General features: G+C 39.9%; 2 protein-coding genes across 2 annotated transcripts; one reads left to right on the top strand and one right to left on the bottom strand.

Annotated features, from left to right (window-relative positions):
- Positions 1 to 2,557: 2,557 nt before the first annotated feature.
- On the bottom strand, positions 2,558 to 7,020 carry LOC103934621 (protein STABILIZED1). Its single transcript, XM_018644345.2, is given in 3 exon segments — positions 2,558 to 3,020; positions 3,882 to 4,288; positions 4,290 to 7,020. Coding segments are annotated over 2 exon segments (3,081 nt in total). The 5' UTR covers positions 6,984 to 7,020; the 3' UTR covers positions 2,558 to 3,020; positions 3,882 to 3,901.
- Positions 7,021 to 9,332: 2,312 nt separating this feature from the next.
- On the top strand, positions 9,333 to 12,193 carry LOC103934620 (probable polyol transporter 4). The gene is made up of 2 exons (XM_009344377.3): positions 9,333 to 9,733; positions 10,830 to 12,193. The coding sequence occupies exons 1-2, from the start codon at positions 9,496 to 9,498 to the stop codon at positions 12,191 to 12,193; spliced, it is 1,602 nt and encodes a 533-aa protein (XP_009342652.2). The 5' UTR covers positions 9,333 to 9,495.
- Positions 12,194 to 17,637: the final 5,444 nt, after the last annotated feature.

The raw sequence follows: 17,637 nt of genomic DNA, 5'->3' as shown, positions 1-17,637 counted from the left end.
TTTGAATTAGTTGCTGGACAAGACGGGATGACACTACGTTGCAGAGTCCTTTTTCTACCCAAAACAAACAACTACTTTTGGCGTTTCTCCTCCATTTCTAAGCACAATAGAGTTCAGGTTCTCTTTGTAAGGATTCCGAGGATTCATGAATCATGTCTGTTTATCGTATATCGTGCGATCAGAAATCATTTTAAATATTTTTATTTAAAAATAAATATAAACAGTACTTGATAAAAATTGATCACACGGTGAATATGAATAAAAAGGCCAAATCAGCAGCTGCACGACGGCCATCCAATCATCATTACAACTCATTTAGTTCTCATATATTTGTAACTTTCCGCTTTTAGCTTTTAGCTATTGAAATTTTAATATGTCCTAGAATGTCCTAGATACTGATGACTTTTTAGTGATTTGTAATTCGAATGACAATTTATGTAAGAAAAAAATATTTTGACATTGCTTTCAAATTTAACAGCAAAGTAGAGAATGTCAATTCTCATAAGATTTTGACATTTTCTTTAGAACCAGAAAAAAAAAAAAAAAAAAAAACAAAAAGCAAAAACCTTTCTTTGTTATAAACAATTCGTGTAGAATTTTTGACACTTCATCTAAAAATGCTCTAATAAAAACAGCAAGAAATGATTGAATAAAGTTGTGGAAGAAGTTAAATGGGTGAGTAGAGAATTCCCTACATAAAAAATAAAAAATAAAATAAAATCATTTAGAAAAGAAGAACACTTTGGACATTAATTGTTTTGATCAACGTGCTGAGAGGAGTGATAAGACTGAATGATGAGGGAGGTGGGACCGGTCGCCGTCCCATGATATCACTCAAGTAGCGACAAGGATTAAGGAACATGATATAATTACAAACCATATGCCAATTTCCCTAATCAAAATTATCAGATGGTTTAGGTTGACGTTATTAAATTAATAAATGAACTCAAAATATCTCAAATAGTGGTGAAGCCAACAAACACTTTCATTCAGCCGTAACCCAATATTTTAATTTAATTATGTCACCGGCAGAGGAGGGCTGCTACAAGATAATGATGATTATGTTGTTAATTGAGATTAGTTTTAATCGGCCGCGCATGGGTGGCGATTTGATCAACTAAAGTTTTGAATTGGATTAAGGAATAATGCTACGGAAACGAAAATTTTAAACTACTTCAGTTTTAGCAGTACCCTTAGAAGCTGGATTAGGTAATTTGTGTGCGTAACCCGAAAGTGTATCAAAAACTTTTTTATTCCAAAGTTTAGTACTCACCAAATTCTTTTGGAAGATCCTAATTATTTTCACCTAATAGGTTTAAGTTGAAATATCAACATCGAGAGAGAACTGAATTAAGACAAAAAAGCCCTCTTGAAAATTCCAACAAAGAGCTAAAAGAAAAAAAACAATAATGGAAGAACATAAGGAAAGTGTTTCTCAACTAACCATGTATTGAAACGGGCACTGTCTTTTTTTTATCTATTGTTCTTGTAAGGTGACAGAAGCTCTCATCTCTTCATGTGCATCAAGAATCTTCTTCACTTTCCTTCCCCTTTTATTCTCCTCACTATTTTGAATGTGTCTCTAGTTGAGCTTAGATCTCGTCCAATTGGACGAACTGGAATATGGAAACATCATTTAAACTTCGCAATTTTTAGCAATTATGTTCCATTGGGCGTTTCAAAATGTTGACCCTAAAATTACAAAGTCTGTTGCGCAGGCCGAGTAACTTATAAGCTAATTACGTTCTTCCACTGATGATGGCCTTGCCAATTCACTACCGAGCTTGACTGAGTGAGTACTTCTAAATATGATCATGTGATAGAATGCACTTCTGACTTTTGAATGAGGCAATTTTGCTTGAGGAAGGAACACTCTCGGCCTTGGTTCTAAAACCTATTAGAAGGTTATGATTTTGCTGTGAAATTCAAGAATGATTCCACTGTCTAAGTATTGGACATAAATGTAACCTGGTAATAGCTCACTTCACCAAGAAAATTGATAAAATGACCTTGTTCTGTGAAGAATCGCCGGCAGAGACTTAAGTCAATAACTAGTTGAAAAAAGAGAACCTACTATTTAACCAAACTGTCAAAACTCCTTAGCCAAGCTGATTTTACGACTCTAGTGCCGTTCGACCAAACGTCACATTTGCCGGTTGCCTTCGAAAATTCTGTTTAACCAAATTGTAATCATCCATCGACTGCCAACTCAAAATTGTTTAACCAAACTGAAATTGTGCTGGGTTGCTAGTGGAGCAGTTAATATTTTTCTCAGGGTGAGTGTTGAGTTGATGGTCTCTTCTACACTACAAATCCTCTTGTATTTATGGGGACAAAATCTTCGATGGCAAAGTCTAATGAATGATGGAATCCTACAGGGATTGCAATTCCTCGACATTTTATCTTGTTATACTCAGAATTATCTTCCACCACCAATGCATTACTGGGCCGAGACTCACAGCCTCCTTTCTAGACTAACTTCTACCAACTCGGCCGAAATCAGACGACTCCAAACATATTTACCGATAGTGCAAGATCGGGTATAAACAGTATCGCAGAGGGAAAAAATTGTTCTTCTCCATTTCCTTTGACCTCAGAAAAATTCCAAAGAAATCTCGTTTCCTCGACAATGTTTAAAATATCACTAACCTATTGCTTGAAGCCTTTCATACTCGTACAAATGCACGTCGTCGATCATCAATCTCACACGTCGATGAGGCCTCTTTCATTGTACATACTCCTACTCGTTCCAGTCCTCTTTGATACCCCTAGTCTGATCGGAAGAATTGTATTGGAAATCAATGTCCTCCCTACTCCAAACGAAGACAGACGATGAGACTGAGTTGGCTGCCGACGAGATTGTCCGTTGGATCCCGACTCACATACAAGACAACCAGATTTCATTAACTTGAGAAAGTACCTACAAACATGTCATGATTTGGAATGAGAAATTTGGTACCATATAGTTCACTTGGCATATATCCGAATCGTGTGCGAGGGGGGAAAGGGGGAGGAGCGACCTGCAAAACACAATGGAAGGCCTTAGTTTAACCTTTTAGAAAATCCATACCAAAGGGAACTGGGAACCCCTTTCTATAAACTCAAACCAAAAACCAAACAAAGAGAACAACATGATAGAAAATGCTTATGATACGATAGCAGACCTCAGTAAGTCTAAGACCGTTATTTCCCGTTACATCCCGTTACATCGGAAGAAGCTCCCGTTGATTGGCACGGCAGTAATACAGAAAGAAAAGTAGCACTAGATATAGTCATTCATTTCATCGCCAAATCCAGGTTAAATAACAAGGTGATCTAATACAAGAAATACATTCTTAACAAGTGTTCAATTCTCATACAAAATTCGGGTAGGGAACCTAAGAAGCAGAGAATTAACTGAATCTTGTATTACAAGGTTTAACTCAATCAATTCACAAGATTCCAGATAAACTAGCAAAAGAAGGGAAAATGACGATAAGACAAAACACAGCCTGACACCATCGGATACAATCACAGGGGCAACCATATGAGCTGCAGTAGTCATAACAAAAACTGCAACACAACCTACAATACTTGAATTGAAACAAGAAGAGTGTTTGAGAAAGCTAGAGCATCAAGCACACTCAGATTTCAAAAGAATCTACAACAGAACCTGACCATACAAAGGAAGAATAACACACAACCATCGTAATTCAAACAATAAATAAAGATAAGTTGACACAAGCCATCGTAATTCGAACAATAAATAAGACATGCTTCATCATTGTTGATACTCAGAATTCATGCTATAAACTATCAATAAAAGGAGCAAAACTACAATTACTGCGATGTATGCTTCATCAGCGAAATTTTTTCTGTATTACAAGTTTTTAAAGCAGAACCTGGAACAGAACAGCTTGAACTACTGTTTATTATTTTCAGCTGCACTCTCTTCCCTCCCAAGAGCAACGACCACTTTCTTCAAGACAGCTTCAGTTGGTTGGTGGGAGTTCTCCACGGCCTTTGAAATAGGTTGCCATTTTTCACCATGCTTTGGTTCTGCAGCTATGCATCTTTTAAGTACATCTTTCTGGTTCTCCTCGGTCCCATGTTGAAGTTCAAATTTGTAGTATAAAGCCCAGAAATCCCCAATGTCTGGCGCTAGTGTCACTGCCCTGTTAAGCCAAGTCCTAGCTTTGTCAACCTTCCTGTCATGCCAAAATAACTTGGACACAGCAGCAATGACATGGGGATCATGATCGCATTTCTTGAGGGCATCCATACTCTTCGTCTTCCGTTGCGGACGAGGGTACCATCTCAATAGATGCAGCCCACAAGATACCACTATTGGGACACTCCTGCAAAGCCTTTGCCATCAATATATCAGCTTCCTTCTTATTTCCATGCCTTAATTCAGCTCGAACAGCAGCAAGCCACAATTCAGGGTTCTGAGGATTCTTCTTCCTGGCCATTGTTAGAATTGCACGAGCTTTACTCAGCCCACTCATCTTCTCTTCAAGATTAGCAAGAGAAAGCCACAGTGGAATAGAACTGGAGCAGTGCTTCTGACCTGAGTCATAGGCCTCCTTGGCCTTTTCCAAATGACCAAGGCGTTCCTCTAGCTGTCCAAGCATCAACCATAATTTATAGAAGGAAGGGAAGCGCTTCAACCCATCATCAAGCAACTTCCTCTCCTCATTAATGTTCCCTAATTCTCTCTCAACAATTGCTGATTTCATCCACACTCTTTCAGTACCTCCCTTTTCTCGGGCTTTGGCAAGAAGCATTCTGGCTCTCTCTGGTTCATGGTTCTCAAATTCAAGTTTAAACGCAGCAAGCCAAATTTCTTCAGAATTAGGAATGGCAGCATAAGCTTCTTGAAGGATGGCACGAGCAGCAGGGACATCCCCAGCAAGCCACTTTTCCTTAGCTCCCATAAGCCACAAGACTTCAGCCTGTGGTCGGTATGTCACCGCTTTACGAAGTAAAGCATCAAGAGATTCCCTAGTACCATGGCTCTTTTCAAGCTGTGCGGCTTTGAGCCATATGCTCTTCTTGGTTAAAAAGACAGTAAGTGCGTGTGCATAAATAGCTCTGGCTGTTTCAATGGAACCCCTTTTCTTGCATTCCTCAGCATCAGCAACCCATGTTCTCTTCCTATCCTCTTCCTCCACACCAATCCCAATCGTGTTCCGAATGATTGCTTGGCAAGTTGCAACAGACCCTGCACGTTCAGCAGCTTCAGCCTCCTTCATCCATGCCTCTCTATCAATCGCCAACCCTTCTCTTTGCAAAGCCCGTATACCCCTTTCAATAATCTTCCCAACCATGGCTGTGTTCCCATTAGCTTCCTCCAACTTCGCTGCTGTGATCCAAATGGCAGGCTCTTTTGATAGCTTCTCTCTTGCCCTATTAAGGACCTTCCTCGCATTCTCATAAGTTTCCAATCTTGCAAGTGCAAGCCATAACTCAATGTGCAAGGGACAACACTCCACAGCCCTATGAAGCAAAAGTCTCGCATCCTCCTCATTGGCAAGCTCCACCACCGCCTTCCATAACCTAACAGAATCGGGAATGTGTTCCAAACCTTTCCTCAATACCCTGCTCCTATTCAAATCATCACGTTCCAATTTCGCAGCCTGCATCCACAACTTCACCGAATTGGGAATTGACTTCACTCCCTTAGAAATTACGGCCTTAGCTTCATCAGGGCTTGAAAGCCTACACGCCTCTAACCACACATCCTCACTCTTAGGACATTCCTCACACCCTTTCTGAATCAATTGTCTAGCTGCCTGAATCTTCCCAGCCACCTCCTCCAGCCTGGCAGCCGCAATCCATCCAGGTGGGTGCTTCGGATTCGTCTGTGTAACACTCTTAAGCAACAACCTAGCCTTTTTAATATCTGAAATCTCGGCATCACTAGTAATCTTCATACTCTTAAGATCAGTAAGGTACCCTTTCGGGTCCACAACCGTCAATCCAGAAACAGAATCAGAAAGCCTATCCAATTTCAATGACAAAACGGTACCTCTACCCTCACCTACAGCAGTCAAATCCGTAACCGGAGTTTGAGACCATGGAGTCTCCATACCACCAGCTCCCCTACTCTTGGGGTCCAATGCCGTAACATGCTCCTTTTCCTGTCTTGCCTTCTCTAAAAGTGTATCGGGCACCGGCACAAAGCTCTCGAATCTCTTCTTCTTGTTCCTCGACGAATAGTCTCCAATTTCAGGTATGCTCTCCCATTCCTGAGCAGACACAGTGTACAACTTCCTCTTCAGAGTCGCGAATTGCTCCGTGATCTTCGGGTTCGAAGCTCTGTACTTTTCAATCTCTTCTTTCAACCGAGCTTCTCTCCTGTCCTTCCTCCTCGAGTCCATTCTTTGCTCAATGGCTTCCCAAACCGCATCAGCCTCCTTGTCCTCATCATCGTATTCCGCCGATGCAAACAACCCGACATCATTTCCTTCGAATTCATCAAACTTCTGATTCTCATCGTACCCCTTATCCTCCCCTTCATCCTCCTCCTCTTCCTCTGGCTTCCCGCGACCGCGGCCAACCCCAGGTGGGGCAGCAGGAGCAGCAGCGCCGCCGATTGTCGTGGCCGACCTATCCGGCAGGTCGGGCGCAGCACGTGCGGGCCCGATATCGGACCTGGTGGTGAAGCCAGTGGCACCACGGCCGAGCCCGGCGACATAATTCGGGGGAGGCTTGGAGTTGAGGAACTCGAGTCGGGGTTTAGGGACGGCGGGAGGTTGAGTGCCGCCGAATAAGGGAATGTGAAGAGTTAGGGTTGAAAGGGATCGGATTCCAAGGTCGGAGAGGAGGGCGGAGTCGGATTGGGTGATTAACTGGAGGCTTTGGGAGATGAATAGGCGCTGCTGAGAAATGGGTATGTGAGAATTTTGCTCGATTTGGAGCTTTAGGGTTTGGAGGGTGGTGATCTTAGGGTTTAGATTTAGGGCTAGGGTTTTGTGATTTGGTGATGTGACGAACACCATGGCGAGATCGATGTGTGATCCTATCTGTGAGTGCAAGAGACGTTACAATTTGCGAGAAGCTGGAAAAATATGAATATGGGTCAAATTTGATGCCGAGTCCGTCAAATATGGGCGGTCAAGCGGGTTCAGGTCTGATGGGCCGAGATTTTGAGAAGGGTTGGTTTAGTTCAATAAATAATTTTATATTTCGGTAAATAATCATATTTATTTTTTAACACCTGCCTTCTTTTCAACTAAGGTTAATAAAGTTAACAAAAAAAGAAAAAAAAAAAAAGAGAAAGAAAGGTTAATAAAGAATTTAAAGAGTAAAGTTATTTATACTATATTTTTATATTATATTTTTATACCATTTTAGGTGGCATCTGATGTGGACGGTCATATCATTTGAAAATTTGCAAAACCCAAGGAAATGAAGGAGAAAGACTTCTCGTATACAATAATCATCATTTAATTAACTAATTTTTCTTAATTATTAGTTTATTAAATAATGAATTAAATTTAAAAATCTAATTAATTCAAATGATATGACTGTTCACATCAAATGTCATCTCAAATAGTATGAAAATATAGTACAAAATATGGTATGAATAACATTGCTCGAATTAAATATTAACATATGGCCAATCTGGAGATCAGATTGTTTCCCTCTTTTCGTTCGGATTTGGCGGCCTTGAAGGATTTTCTGACTTTTTCTTTTGCTAATATGCTTACAATCTCTAGCCTTGGTCTAGATTGGTCGACCATTGACGTAGAAAATATATGTGTGCTTTTTGTTTAGGCTTTGATTCTAATCAAACGATTGTAATGCGAGTGCGTGAATCAAGAGAATAAAAATACCATGCGTAAATTAAAATTATGTAATGTAAAGAAAAAATGAAATACAAGAGTGGGAAGGTAAATGCGTAAAAAAATGTAGATAGGATTACATTATGCTAGGATAAGAACCAAACATAATATAGAGAGACAATTTGCGTACTTGATCGGGGTCCTTTCTTTCCCAAAACTTGTATTTGTAGAGTTCTGATACGTTCTAACATGGTTGGTCATCAGTTGGCTCGTGATTACGCCAATCAATGAAAATCTCTCTCAATTAGTGATAGTAGATTATATGGTGGCAAATGATTTATCAATATTCTCGACTTTGTATTTGGTTTTATAAAATTTCAATTGCAATAAGTTTTAAATTAAATTTAACTTGTTGGATAAGAAAATGAAATATTTACCCAAAAGAGGTGCATGCCACTAAGCCACTTAATAATTAGTGCAAACTACGAATATTACCTTGTATTTTCATTTTATTGGGTATGAATGTTGTCTTGTCTGTTATGGTGGTGATTGTCTTCTAGATGTGTCACAAAGAAAGAAATTTTTTGGAAGATCCAACCTATGGAGAGACCACTATACGAAGGAATTGTCTTTGCACCTTCACTTTTGACTCATTCTCCATTTGATTCCTCTCCCACAAACTTTTCTCCTCCAATTAGTCCTTTGACAAACTTACCATTTTCTTTGGGCGCAACTTTTTTCTTCTTCTTTTGTCAACACAACCTTGCATGCAAGCACATGACTATTCTCTCCCAAAATAAGGGAAATATTATACCAAAATATTAAATAATTTCAAACAAATTAACTACTGTATTAAACACTTGAGGTAAAGTATAAGATAAAGGCGATGCTGTCTATACATTTTTCTTAATTTTCACTCAAATGAATTGAAAAAAGAACAATGACATAAATTAACAGGGTGCAAGGGATGCAAAAATAGATGTATGGATAACACCACTTTAAAACAAATGAGACTTGTACGAAACCTTAGAACAATAAGACGAGTTCTTAATATATAATTTCGTCACCACGTTACGTTCTGATCTAATAATTTATTGTTAGGTGATTGTAAATTTGTTTTATACGACTTGCTCTTATGAGAACCAACGACCATATTAGTGAGATCGCTCTTCTAGATTGGATTCATTGTTTGGATTAATTTCATTATATGTTAAATGGTAATTTTGCATACTCATTACATGTTGTATATTTGAGAATGAATGAAACAACGAGAAATCCTTTTCCACATTGTATTACAATGAGAGCACAAAAATATATAATATTTTACAGACAATCTGCACAGCTGTCACCTGGAAAGCGCCATTGGAGCGGCTGAGCCTGATTAAGTGAGAGGTCGAGGTCCTGTGACGGCGAATCGGTCGCACATGTAAAATTGCCGCAAGTGGGTTTTCTTGCTTGCATTGCAAAAAGAAAGGTCCCACCTTTGCCCGCGTCTCAAATTTTTATTTTTCTATTTATCTGCCCTTTTTTTATTATAAATTAATTAATTTATTTTTTCTTCAGATCTAAAACTCCAGCAAATCCCATGGTTCTCCTCCTCTAGCCTCCAAGTATTGGGCAGTCAAACAAAAACCAAACCAAAACCTCCCAAAAAACAACATTTGACTTCTGCTCTGTTCGTTCAGTTTTATGATCAGAAGCAGAGAGATTCAGAAAGATAATCGAGATGGGGTTGGTGGTTGTTCCAGAAATTGGAAATGGAGAAATGGGTATGTCTGGGATTCCATTGGGAACCAAGAACAAGTACAAGAGGATGGATTCTGAGCCCGAGGTCGAGCTCACAGAGGAATACGAGGATGGTGCTTCTCGCCACCACCTTCAACAAATCAGGAGCAAAAAAACCAGGAAATATGTCCTCGCCTGCGCCATTTTTGCCTCTCTCAACTCTGTTCTTCTTGGCTATGGTAACTACATGCTTTACCTTCTATGTATGGATGTGTATCTATAGATGTATCTATAGAAATGTGTGTATTTTGTATGTAATTATGTATTTGTGTATGTACATCTGTTCGTGCGTACGATATGTCTGCTCTGCGTGTTTGTTTTTTGTTTTCGAGCGATATTCTAATTACTTAATCTAAACTACGAGGAGGGGAATTCGAACTTGTGTGTAGAGGGGTGAGCTCTGTTTGTTATTGTTATACGAAGTTGCTGCTGTCGGTAGACGTTATTAATTGGCATGTGTGTTCTGTTATGATCTGCTTTGTTTGGTTTACTGTTGTACTTAATTGCTTTAAGAATCTTCTGTTCCATGTTATGAATAGTTCCGAACCTTGCTGGTAGAGCTATGTGATTTATTTGATTGTCTAAATTTAGATGTAAAAGAAAACGTGAACTTGGGAACGATTCGATCTTTTTCTGGGGTTTCATCTTTCTTTAGTGCTGCTCAACTGTAGTTTGTCCAAATTTTGTCCTCAAATTAATTTTTCGGGTCTAATAAGTTTCCATTCACCACAAGGCACCCGTCTTCCTAACTTCATCAATCTTGTCCCTCCGAAGCCTTGCTCTATCAAAACAATTGCTAGAAGAGTCACCCGCATATTTTGATCCTGACGATTGGAGATCACTAAACCCTTACATGATTAAAACTTGTTAGAACAATTTTCACCTCTTATTGGCAATTTTCTGTACTTCTCCTCATTATTTATGAGGAAACATATGAATTACAATCTACAAATGGCAAACTTGTTCATGATATCTGTTTACTTCCATGAAAATTTGCTTTGGTACTTATTAAGCACAAAAATGAATAAACACTTTCCACTTATTGTTCTTGGAAATGAATTTCTGAGTGACTGTAGAAGAATAAAAGGTATACTTATGCAAGAAGGATCTCTGGCTGTATAAACTGATACTGTTTGCAGCTAACTCCTTGCAACACATTAGTAAACGAAAATGATGATGTTCGTACCAGTTCTCAAAGTACTCTAATTTTTAAATTGTTTGAATTAGGTGATTCGGGAGAAATGTGTTTGATTGTTTTTTTGTTTGAATTGACAGATGTAGGTGTCATGAGTGGAGCTATCATATTCATTCAGGAAGATTTAAAGATTACCGAGGTACAAGAAGAAGTTCTTGTTGGGATTTTGAGCATTGTTTCGCTTTTCGGTAGTTTAGCCGGTGGCAAAACATCAGATATCATTGGTAGGAAGTGGACCATGGCCTTGGCTGCTGTTGTCTTTCAAGCAGGTGCAGCTACAATGACCCTTGCTCCTTCATTTGAAATATTGATGATTGGAAGACTCTTTGCGGGCGTTGGAATTGGCTTCGGTGTCATGATTGCTCCTGTTTATATCGCTGAGATATCACCCACCATTGACAGAGGCTCACTCACCTCATTCCCAGAAATATTTATAAATCTGGGAATTTTACTTGGCTACGTCTCAAACTATGCATTTTCTGGGCTTCCGGCACATATAAACTGGAGGATAATGCTTGCAGTAGGAATTACGCCTTCAATTTTCATTGGTTTTGCACTTTTCGTAATCCCCGAGTCTCCAAGGTGGTTGGTCCTTCAGAACCGTATTGATGAGGCAAGATCAGTGTTGATGAAAACAAATGAGAATGAAAGTGAGGTGGAGGACAGACTGAATGAAATACTAGCAGCCGCTGACAATTCTAGTGCGGGGAAGTATGAGGAGAAAAGTGTGACGAGTGAACTAATGAATCCATCTCCTTCACTTCGTCGGATGCTTATCACAGGTTTTGGAATTCAATGTTTTCAACAGATAACAGGAATAGATGCAACTGTGTACTACAGCCCCGAAATCTTCCAAGAAGCAGGAATAAAAAATAAACAAAATGTTCTTGCTGCAACTGTTGCGGTGGGTGTCACAAAGACTGTTTTTATAATGGTCGCTATTCTTCTTATAGACAAGCTTGGAAGAAAGCCCTTGCTCTATGTCAGCACGATTGGAATGACGATTTGTTTATTCAGTTTAGGATTTACTCTCTCTGTTCTTGGGAAAGGACAGTTTGGCGTTGCAATGGCAATTTTATCTGTTTGCGGAAATGTAGCCTTCTTCTCTGTTGGAATTGGACCTGTTTGCTGGGTTTTGACATCCGAAATCTTCCCTCTAAGGGTGCGTGCGCAAGCAGCAGCGCTCGGAGCAGTGGGTAATAGGGTGTGCAGTGGTCTAGTTGCCATGTCTTTTCTCTCAGTTTCCAATGCAATTTCATTTGGTGGAACATTCTTTATCTTTTCTGCAGTCGCTGCTCTTTCTGTCGTATTTGTCTACACCTGTGTTCCAGAAACCAAAGGAAAGTCATTGGAGCAGATTGAGTTGCTTTTTCAAACTGAACATGATCAGAAAGGAGGTCAAGTGGAACTAGGAGATGTCGAGCACCTTGTTCAGAAAGGATGATTGATCGGGAAAGCTCATTCGATGAACAGATATATCTTCCACATCTTACCATCCTTGAACTGGTTTGAAAAAGGATACAGATTAATCATTCGTAACTCATCGCAGCGTTCACATAACTGATGGAACTACTGTGAGTCTGAATTTGCAGGATGCGGATTTCGAAAGAGAACCTTGCGCTTGTATAGATGGTTCTCTGCAACCGAATAAAATAGCTACCAGAGGGAGCACATTACATGTTTTGAGTTGAATTCTTTGTTCAGTTTACAGGTTTGACAATGGAATACTTGTATTATGGTTTACAACTATTAGATTTTTCGGAATCAAATTCGTTCATGGTATTCTTGCTGTTCTTGTCTTTGTATGCAATTTCACATCAATGAAAAATATTAACATTTGAAAGGTAAGCAGAAACATTGTTATATATATTTTTAGTGCTTCTGAATTATGAACATCCTTTAGATGCTTGTAGGGGTGGGCATAAGAATTGAGAAATTGTGAAACCGAACCAAATTAGATGAAAAAAACCATAAAATGCCAAGTTCACCAAAACCAAACCAAACCAGTTTAAAATGGTTTCAATTCCAGTTTCTAATTCTCAGGAACCGAAGAAACCGCATCGAACCATCTCCATTAATTTTTTTAAATCTAATTCTTTAGCCCTTGTTTTATATCAATACCAAGCCCAAACAAAAAATTTTCAAGCCCAAAAGCCGAACGCTTGGTAATTACGTCAAATCATTTCCACCATAGCCGTCGTTTCACATTCCAATTTTCATCCCTTTCTCCTCTTTTATTTTCCTCATTTATCTATATGCATTATGAACACTTCAATTTCATTTTAGGATGGCACTTTGATTTTGATTTGAGGCTTTTTATCTTTTGATTTATATTTATATATAAACTTTCCATCTTCGGGTCACAATTCTAGTAGATCTAGTAGTGGGAACTCAAATTTGCTTGAATTTGTGGTTGAAATGTGTGTTTGGTTAGAATTGTAAACCGGTATAAACTGAATCGTACGATTTTAGTAATAAATTTAAGCAGACCCAAACCTTTGATATTTTTCGATTTCAATTTGAGGATGAAACCGGACTGTGCTCACCTCTAATGCTTGTTGGGCCTCGAATTTATACCACCCAGCGGCTTCTACTTTACGACTGGTGCCTCCCATTGTACCACCCACTGCGGTCGCCATTGCTACCTCTTGCTCTTTTCATGTGACCCAGTGGTACAATCCAATGTGCCCAATTGTTTCTGGTTCCCTCAAATTTTTACTTTTTAATTTATAAAGAAATAAAGTTTTGTTCTTCCCTCATCACAATTGCCAAATTTTTATTTCCGGAATAAATGAAGAAAACTTTTCCCATGCCACTTCGTGTAGTCATCATTTTATGTGACTGTTACTTCAAATTTTTATCTGGGAGAAGGGAGAGAAGAACAGATAGGGGCAGGTTGCAAGTTAAAAAAAATAAGATAATTTTAACGAAAAACTCTCGGTACTGTTTATTTTAACGAAAAATCACGTTTTTACCCTAAAATATCAATCCTAAAGGGATAAGTAGTCATAGCTAACAGCTTTTACAGCTGTCATTTATAGATGTAACAGTTTTGTAACTAATCTCTGTATTAGAGACCTAATTATGTATAATTAGGTACTAAGCTTTGGTAGAGAACTATATATATATATTGAGTTGTAATTCTTACACATTAAGTAATGAAATACAAAGAGTCACTTTCTTATATGGTATCACCGCCTCTCTGCCTAACCGCCTCTCGATCCTCTTTCTCTTGCGATTTTTTTTCGATCGATTTGTTCTTCGATCGTTGCTTTCTTGCTCTTTGATTCGTTCTTTGATCTTCGATCATGGCGTCTTCGACCTCTTCTCCTGTGCAACCTGAAGTTGTTGCTACTCCTCTTCCTGCAGCCTCTTTCCCCAATTCTCCCGTGATGAACCCTAATTCTTCATCTTCTTCAATTTCTTCTATAACTGTTCAGAATATCAGCTGTATGGTTCCTACAAAGCTCAAGCGTGACAATTACCTTGTCTGGAAAGCTCTATTCGCTCCAATTTTTCGTCGTTACAAACTCACTGGTATTATCGATGGCTCGGAGATTTGCCCGCCGCCGTTTACTGTTGATGAATCTGGCTGCAGCACTGGCGTTCCAAATCCTGCATTCGAAACGTGGTATGAGAAAGATCAGAATATCCTGATCTGGTTGAATTCTACTCTCTCTGAGGATATTGTTCCGTTCACTGTTGGTGTCACCTCATCTCGCGATCTCTGGTTAAATCTTGAGCATCAATTTGGTGGTGTGTCTGCAGCTCACATTCATCAGCTCCGCTCTCGCCTTCACTCCGTTCACAAAGGCGATCTTTCTATCTCCGATTATCTGCAGCGCATCAAAGGTCTTGCTGACTCCTTAATGGCTGCTGGAGCTCCGGTTTCTGATCATGATTTAATTGCTGTCACTCTCAATGGTTTACCTGATGAGTATGAGTCGTTCATTGACTCTCTCATGCTCAGGATTTCTACCACGACTCTGGATGAACTTCATGGCTTGTTGCTTAACAAGGAAGTTTTCATGAATCGCAAGAAGAAAAATATGGCTCCCTCTGCTTCTGAGCCGTTTCAGGCGTTTGCTGCGCAATCTCAACCTCCTCTCCTTCTTACACCATCACAGTTCTATCCTTTTCCCCAAGCTTTTGCTGCTCACCAGTCATCTATGCCATCCAGGTTTCACCACAATAATCGTGGTAATCGTGGAAATTTCTCTCAGCGTAATCATCGCGGTAATTTCTCTAAGCCTTTCAATAATCGTGCTCCATTCAACAATTCTGGTGGACATCGTGGTCAATACCGATCCAATTCTGGCAGTCGTTCTGATTTTGGTGGTAATAACTCTGGAAATCGTCCCAATTCTGGTGGTCGCATTTCTTGCCAGATCTGTCATGCGTTTGATCATGATGCTCTTGATTGCTATGACCGAATGAATCATTCTTTTGCTGGCAAAATCCCTCATGCCAAGCTCGCTGCAATGTGTGCTCATACTTCTTCTAAGCAATCTGCTCCTACTTGGTTGATGGACTCGGGTGCTACGTCTCATATTGTTAATGACATTTCTGCAATTAGGTCTCCACATCCATATTCTGGCGAAGACAAGGTGTATGTTGGTGATGGTCAAGGTATGGCTATCCATCATACTGGTAACTCTATTGTCACAACTCCACATGCCTCTTTCCGTTTGAATAATATTCTTCATGTTCCCATGATGAAATTCAACTTACTCTCTGCTTATCAATTCTTAAAAGATAACTACTGTTCTTTGACCCTTGATTCTGATGGTTCTGAAATCAAGGATCGCTCTTCGGGGAGGACGATTTTTAAAGGGCCAGTTACAGACGGCTTCTATCCACTTCAAGGTCTCTCTCCAGCTTCCTCTTCACATACTGCTCTGCTTAGCACTAAAGCTTCGTTGAAGACATGGCATCACAGACTTGGTCATCCTTCCTCTGCTATGTTTCGGAAAGTTTTAAATAAGCAGTGTCTTCCCTCCATTGGTGACAAGTCTGTATCTTTCTTTTGCACAGATTGTGCTATAGGTAAAAATCATAAGCTGTCTTTTTCTCCTAGCACTAGTTCTACTTCAACTAGTTTAGAGTTACTCCATTGTGATGTTTGGGGTCCGTCTCCAGTCCCTTCTGTAACTGGTTACCGCTTCTACTTGTTGATTGTGGATGATTTTACTAAATACACATGGCTGTTTCCTATGAAAGCTAAATCTGAGGTCTATTCTCTCTTTGTCATCTTTAAGGCCTATGTTGAGAACTTGATTGGGAATAAAATCAAAATCTTGAGATCTGATTCAGGGGGTGAGTTCACCAGTTCTGTGTTCAATTCATTTCTATCCAGCAATGGCATCTCTCATCAATTTAGCTGTCCTCACACTCCTGAACAAAATGGATGTGTTGAACGGAAGCATCGCCACCTTACTGAGACTGCAAGAACTCTGTTGGTTTCTTCTCGGGTTCCACACCAGTTTTGGGTTGACGCTTTTTCCACTGCTTTGTATCTTATTAATCGGCTGCCTATTTCTCGGTTGGATACATCTCCTTGGGAACTTCTCTTTCGCAAATCTCCAGATTACTCCAAGTTAAAGATTTTTGGCTGCAGCTGCTATCCTTGGCTTAAACCCTATGCTTCCTCGAAACTGGAAGGCAAGAGCACGCATTGTGTCTTTCTGGGTTACAGCCTTCAGCATAAAGGTTATCGCTGTTTAGCTCTCCACTCTCAGCGACTTTATATTTCTCGGCATGTCCTGTTTAATGAAGACCATTTTCCATTTCATGATGCCAGGCAGATTTCTCCCTCAACCCTGCCATCCTCCCCTGCCTCTGATCCATCTCTATCTTTCATCCTTCCTTTTCCTACTATTCCTCATACTTCTGTCTCTCCTTCTACTCTTCAGCACCCTTCGGTCTCTTCTACACTCTCTTCATCTCAGCCAGTTGCTGCTGCACCCTCACATCTGTCCTCCTCTTCTTCTCCAATTCATACGTCTTTCTCTCTGCCATCTCATTCTTCTTCTCCCCTTCAACCTTCTATTCCCCCTAACTCTCATCCTATGATCACACGGTCTAAAGCAGGGATTTTCAAACCCAAAGCTCTTTCTGCTACTAAACATCCACTCAACATTGATTCTTTTGTGCCTACCACTTATCACCAGGCCTCTAAACATACTCATTGGGTTCAAGCCATGTCCGATGAAGTTGCTGCTCTCCGAAATACAGGCACCTGGACCTTAGTTCCTTCCTCTCCTAACCAAAATATTGTTGGCTGCAAATGGGTGTTCCGCATTAAACGGAAACCTGATGGCACGATTGATCTGTACAAGGCTCGCCTGGTAGCCAAGGGATTTCACCAGAAAGCAGGTCTGGATTTTACAGAAACCTTCAGTCCTGTTGCCAAACCAGTCACCATTCGCATTTTATTAACTCTTGCTGTCCAAAATGATTGGTTTCTCCATCAGTTGGATATTAGTAATGCGTTTCTTCATGGTTCCCTGAAAGAAGAGGTGTTTATGCAACAACCTCCTGGTTTTGTTGATGTCTCTAAGCCTTCCTTTGTCTGCAAGCTCAATCGGTCTCTTTATGGCCTAAAACAAGCCCCTCGGGCCTGGTATGATAAACTTGGTCACACCTTGCTTTCTCTTGGATTTGTTAATTCTCAGTCTGATTGCTCTTTGTTTGTGCGCTCTTCTCCTTCTCTGGTGCTGGTCTTGGTGTATGTCGATGACATACTTGTTACTGGTCCCGATGCCTCTCAGTGTCAAACTTTTATTCAACAGCTCAGTACCCTGTTTCCTGTTAAGGACTTAGGACCTCTCCATTATTTTCTTGGTCTTGAAGTCCATCGATCCTCTGATGGTATTTTCATGTCTCAGG

Source organism: the organism of the source record quoted next, unplaced genomic scaffold, assembly GCF_019419815.1.
Source record: "Pyrus x bretschneideri cultivar Hongxiangsu unplaced genomic scaffold, Pyrus_bretschneideri_v1 Contig20, whole genome shotgun sequence".
NCBI lineage: Eukaryota > Viridiplantae > Streptophyta > Magnoliopsida > Rosales > Rosaceae > Pyrus > Pyrus x bretschneideri.
The sequence above is the reverse complement of the archived record's forward strand: the minus strand, read 5'-3'. Positions and strand labels throughout refer to the sequence as shown.

Coding starts and splice junctions, on each gene's coding strand:
- LOC103934620 (XM_009344377.3), top strand. CDS start 9,496: ATGGGGTTGGTGGTTGTTCCAGAAATTGGAAATGGAGAAATGGGTATG. Junction 9,734..10,829: donor CTCTGTTCTTCTTGGCTATG/GTAACTACATGC, acceptor TTGAATTGACAG/ATGTAGGTGTCATGAGTGGA.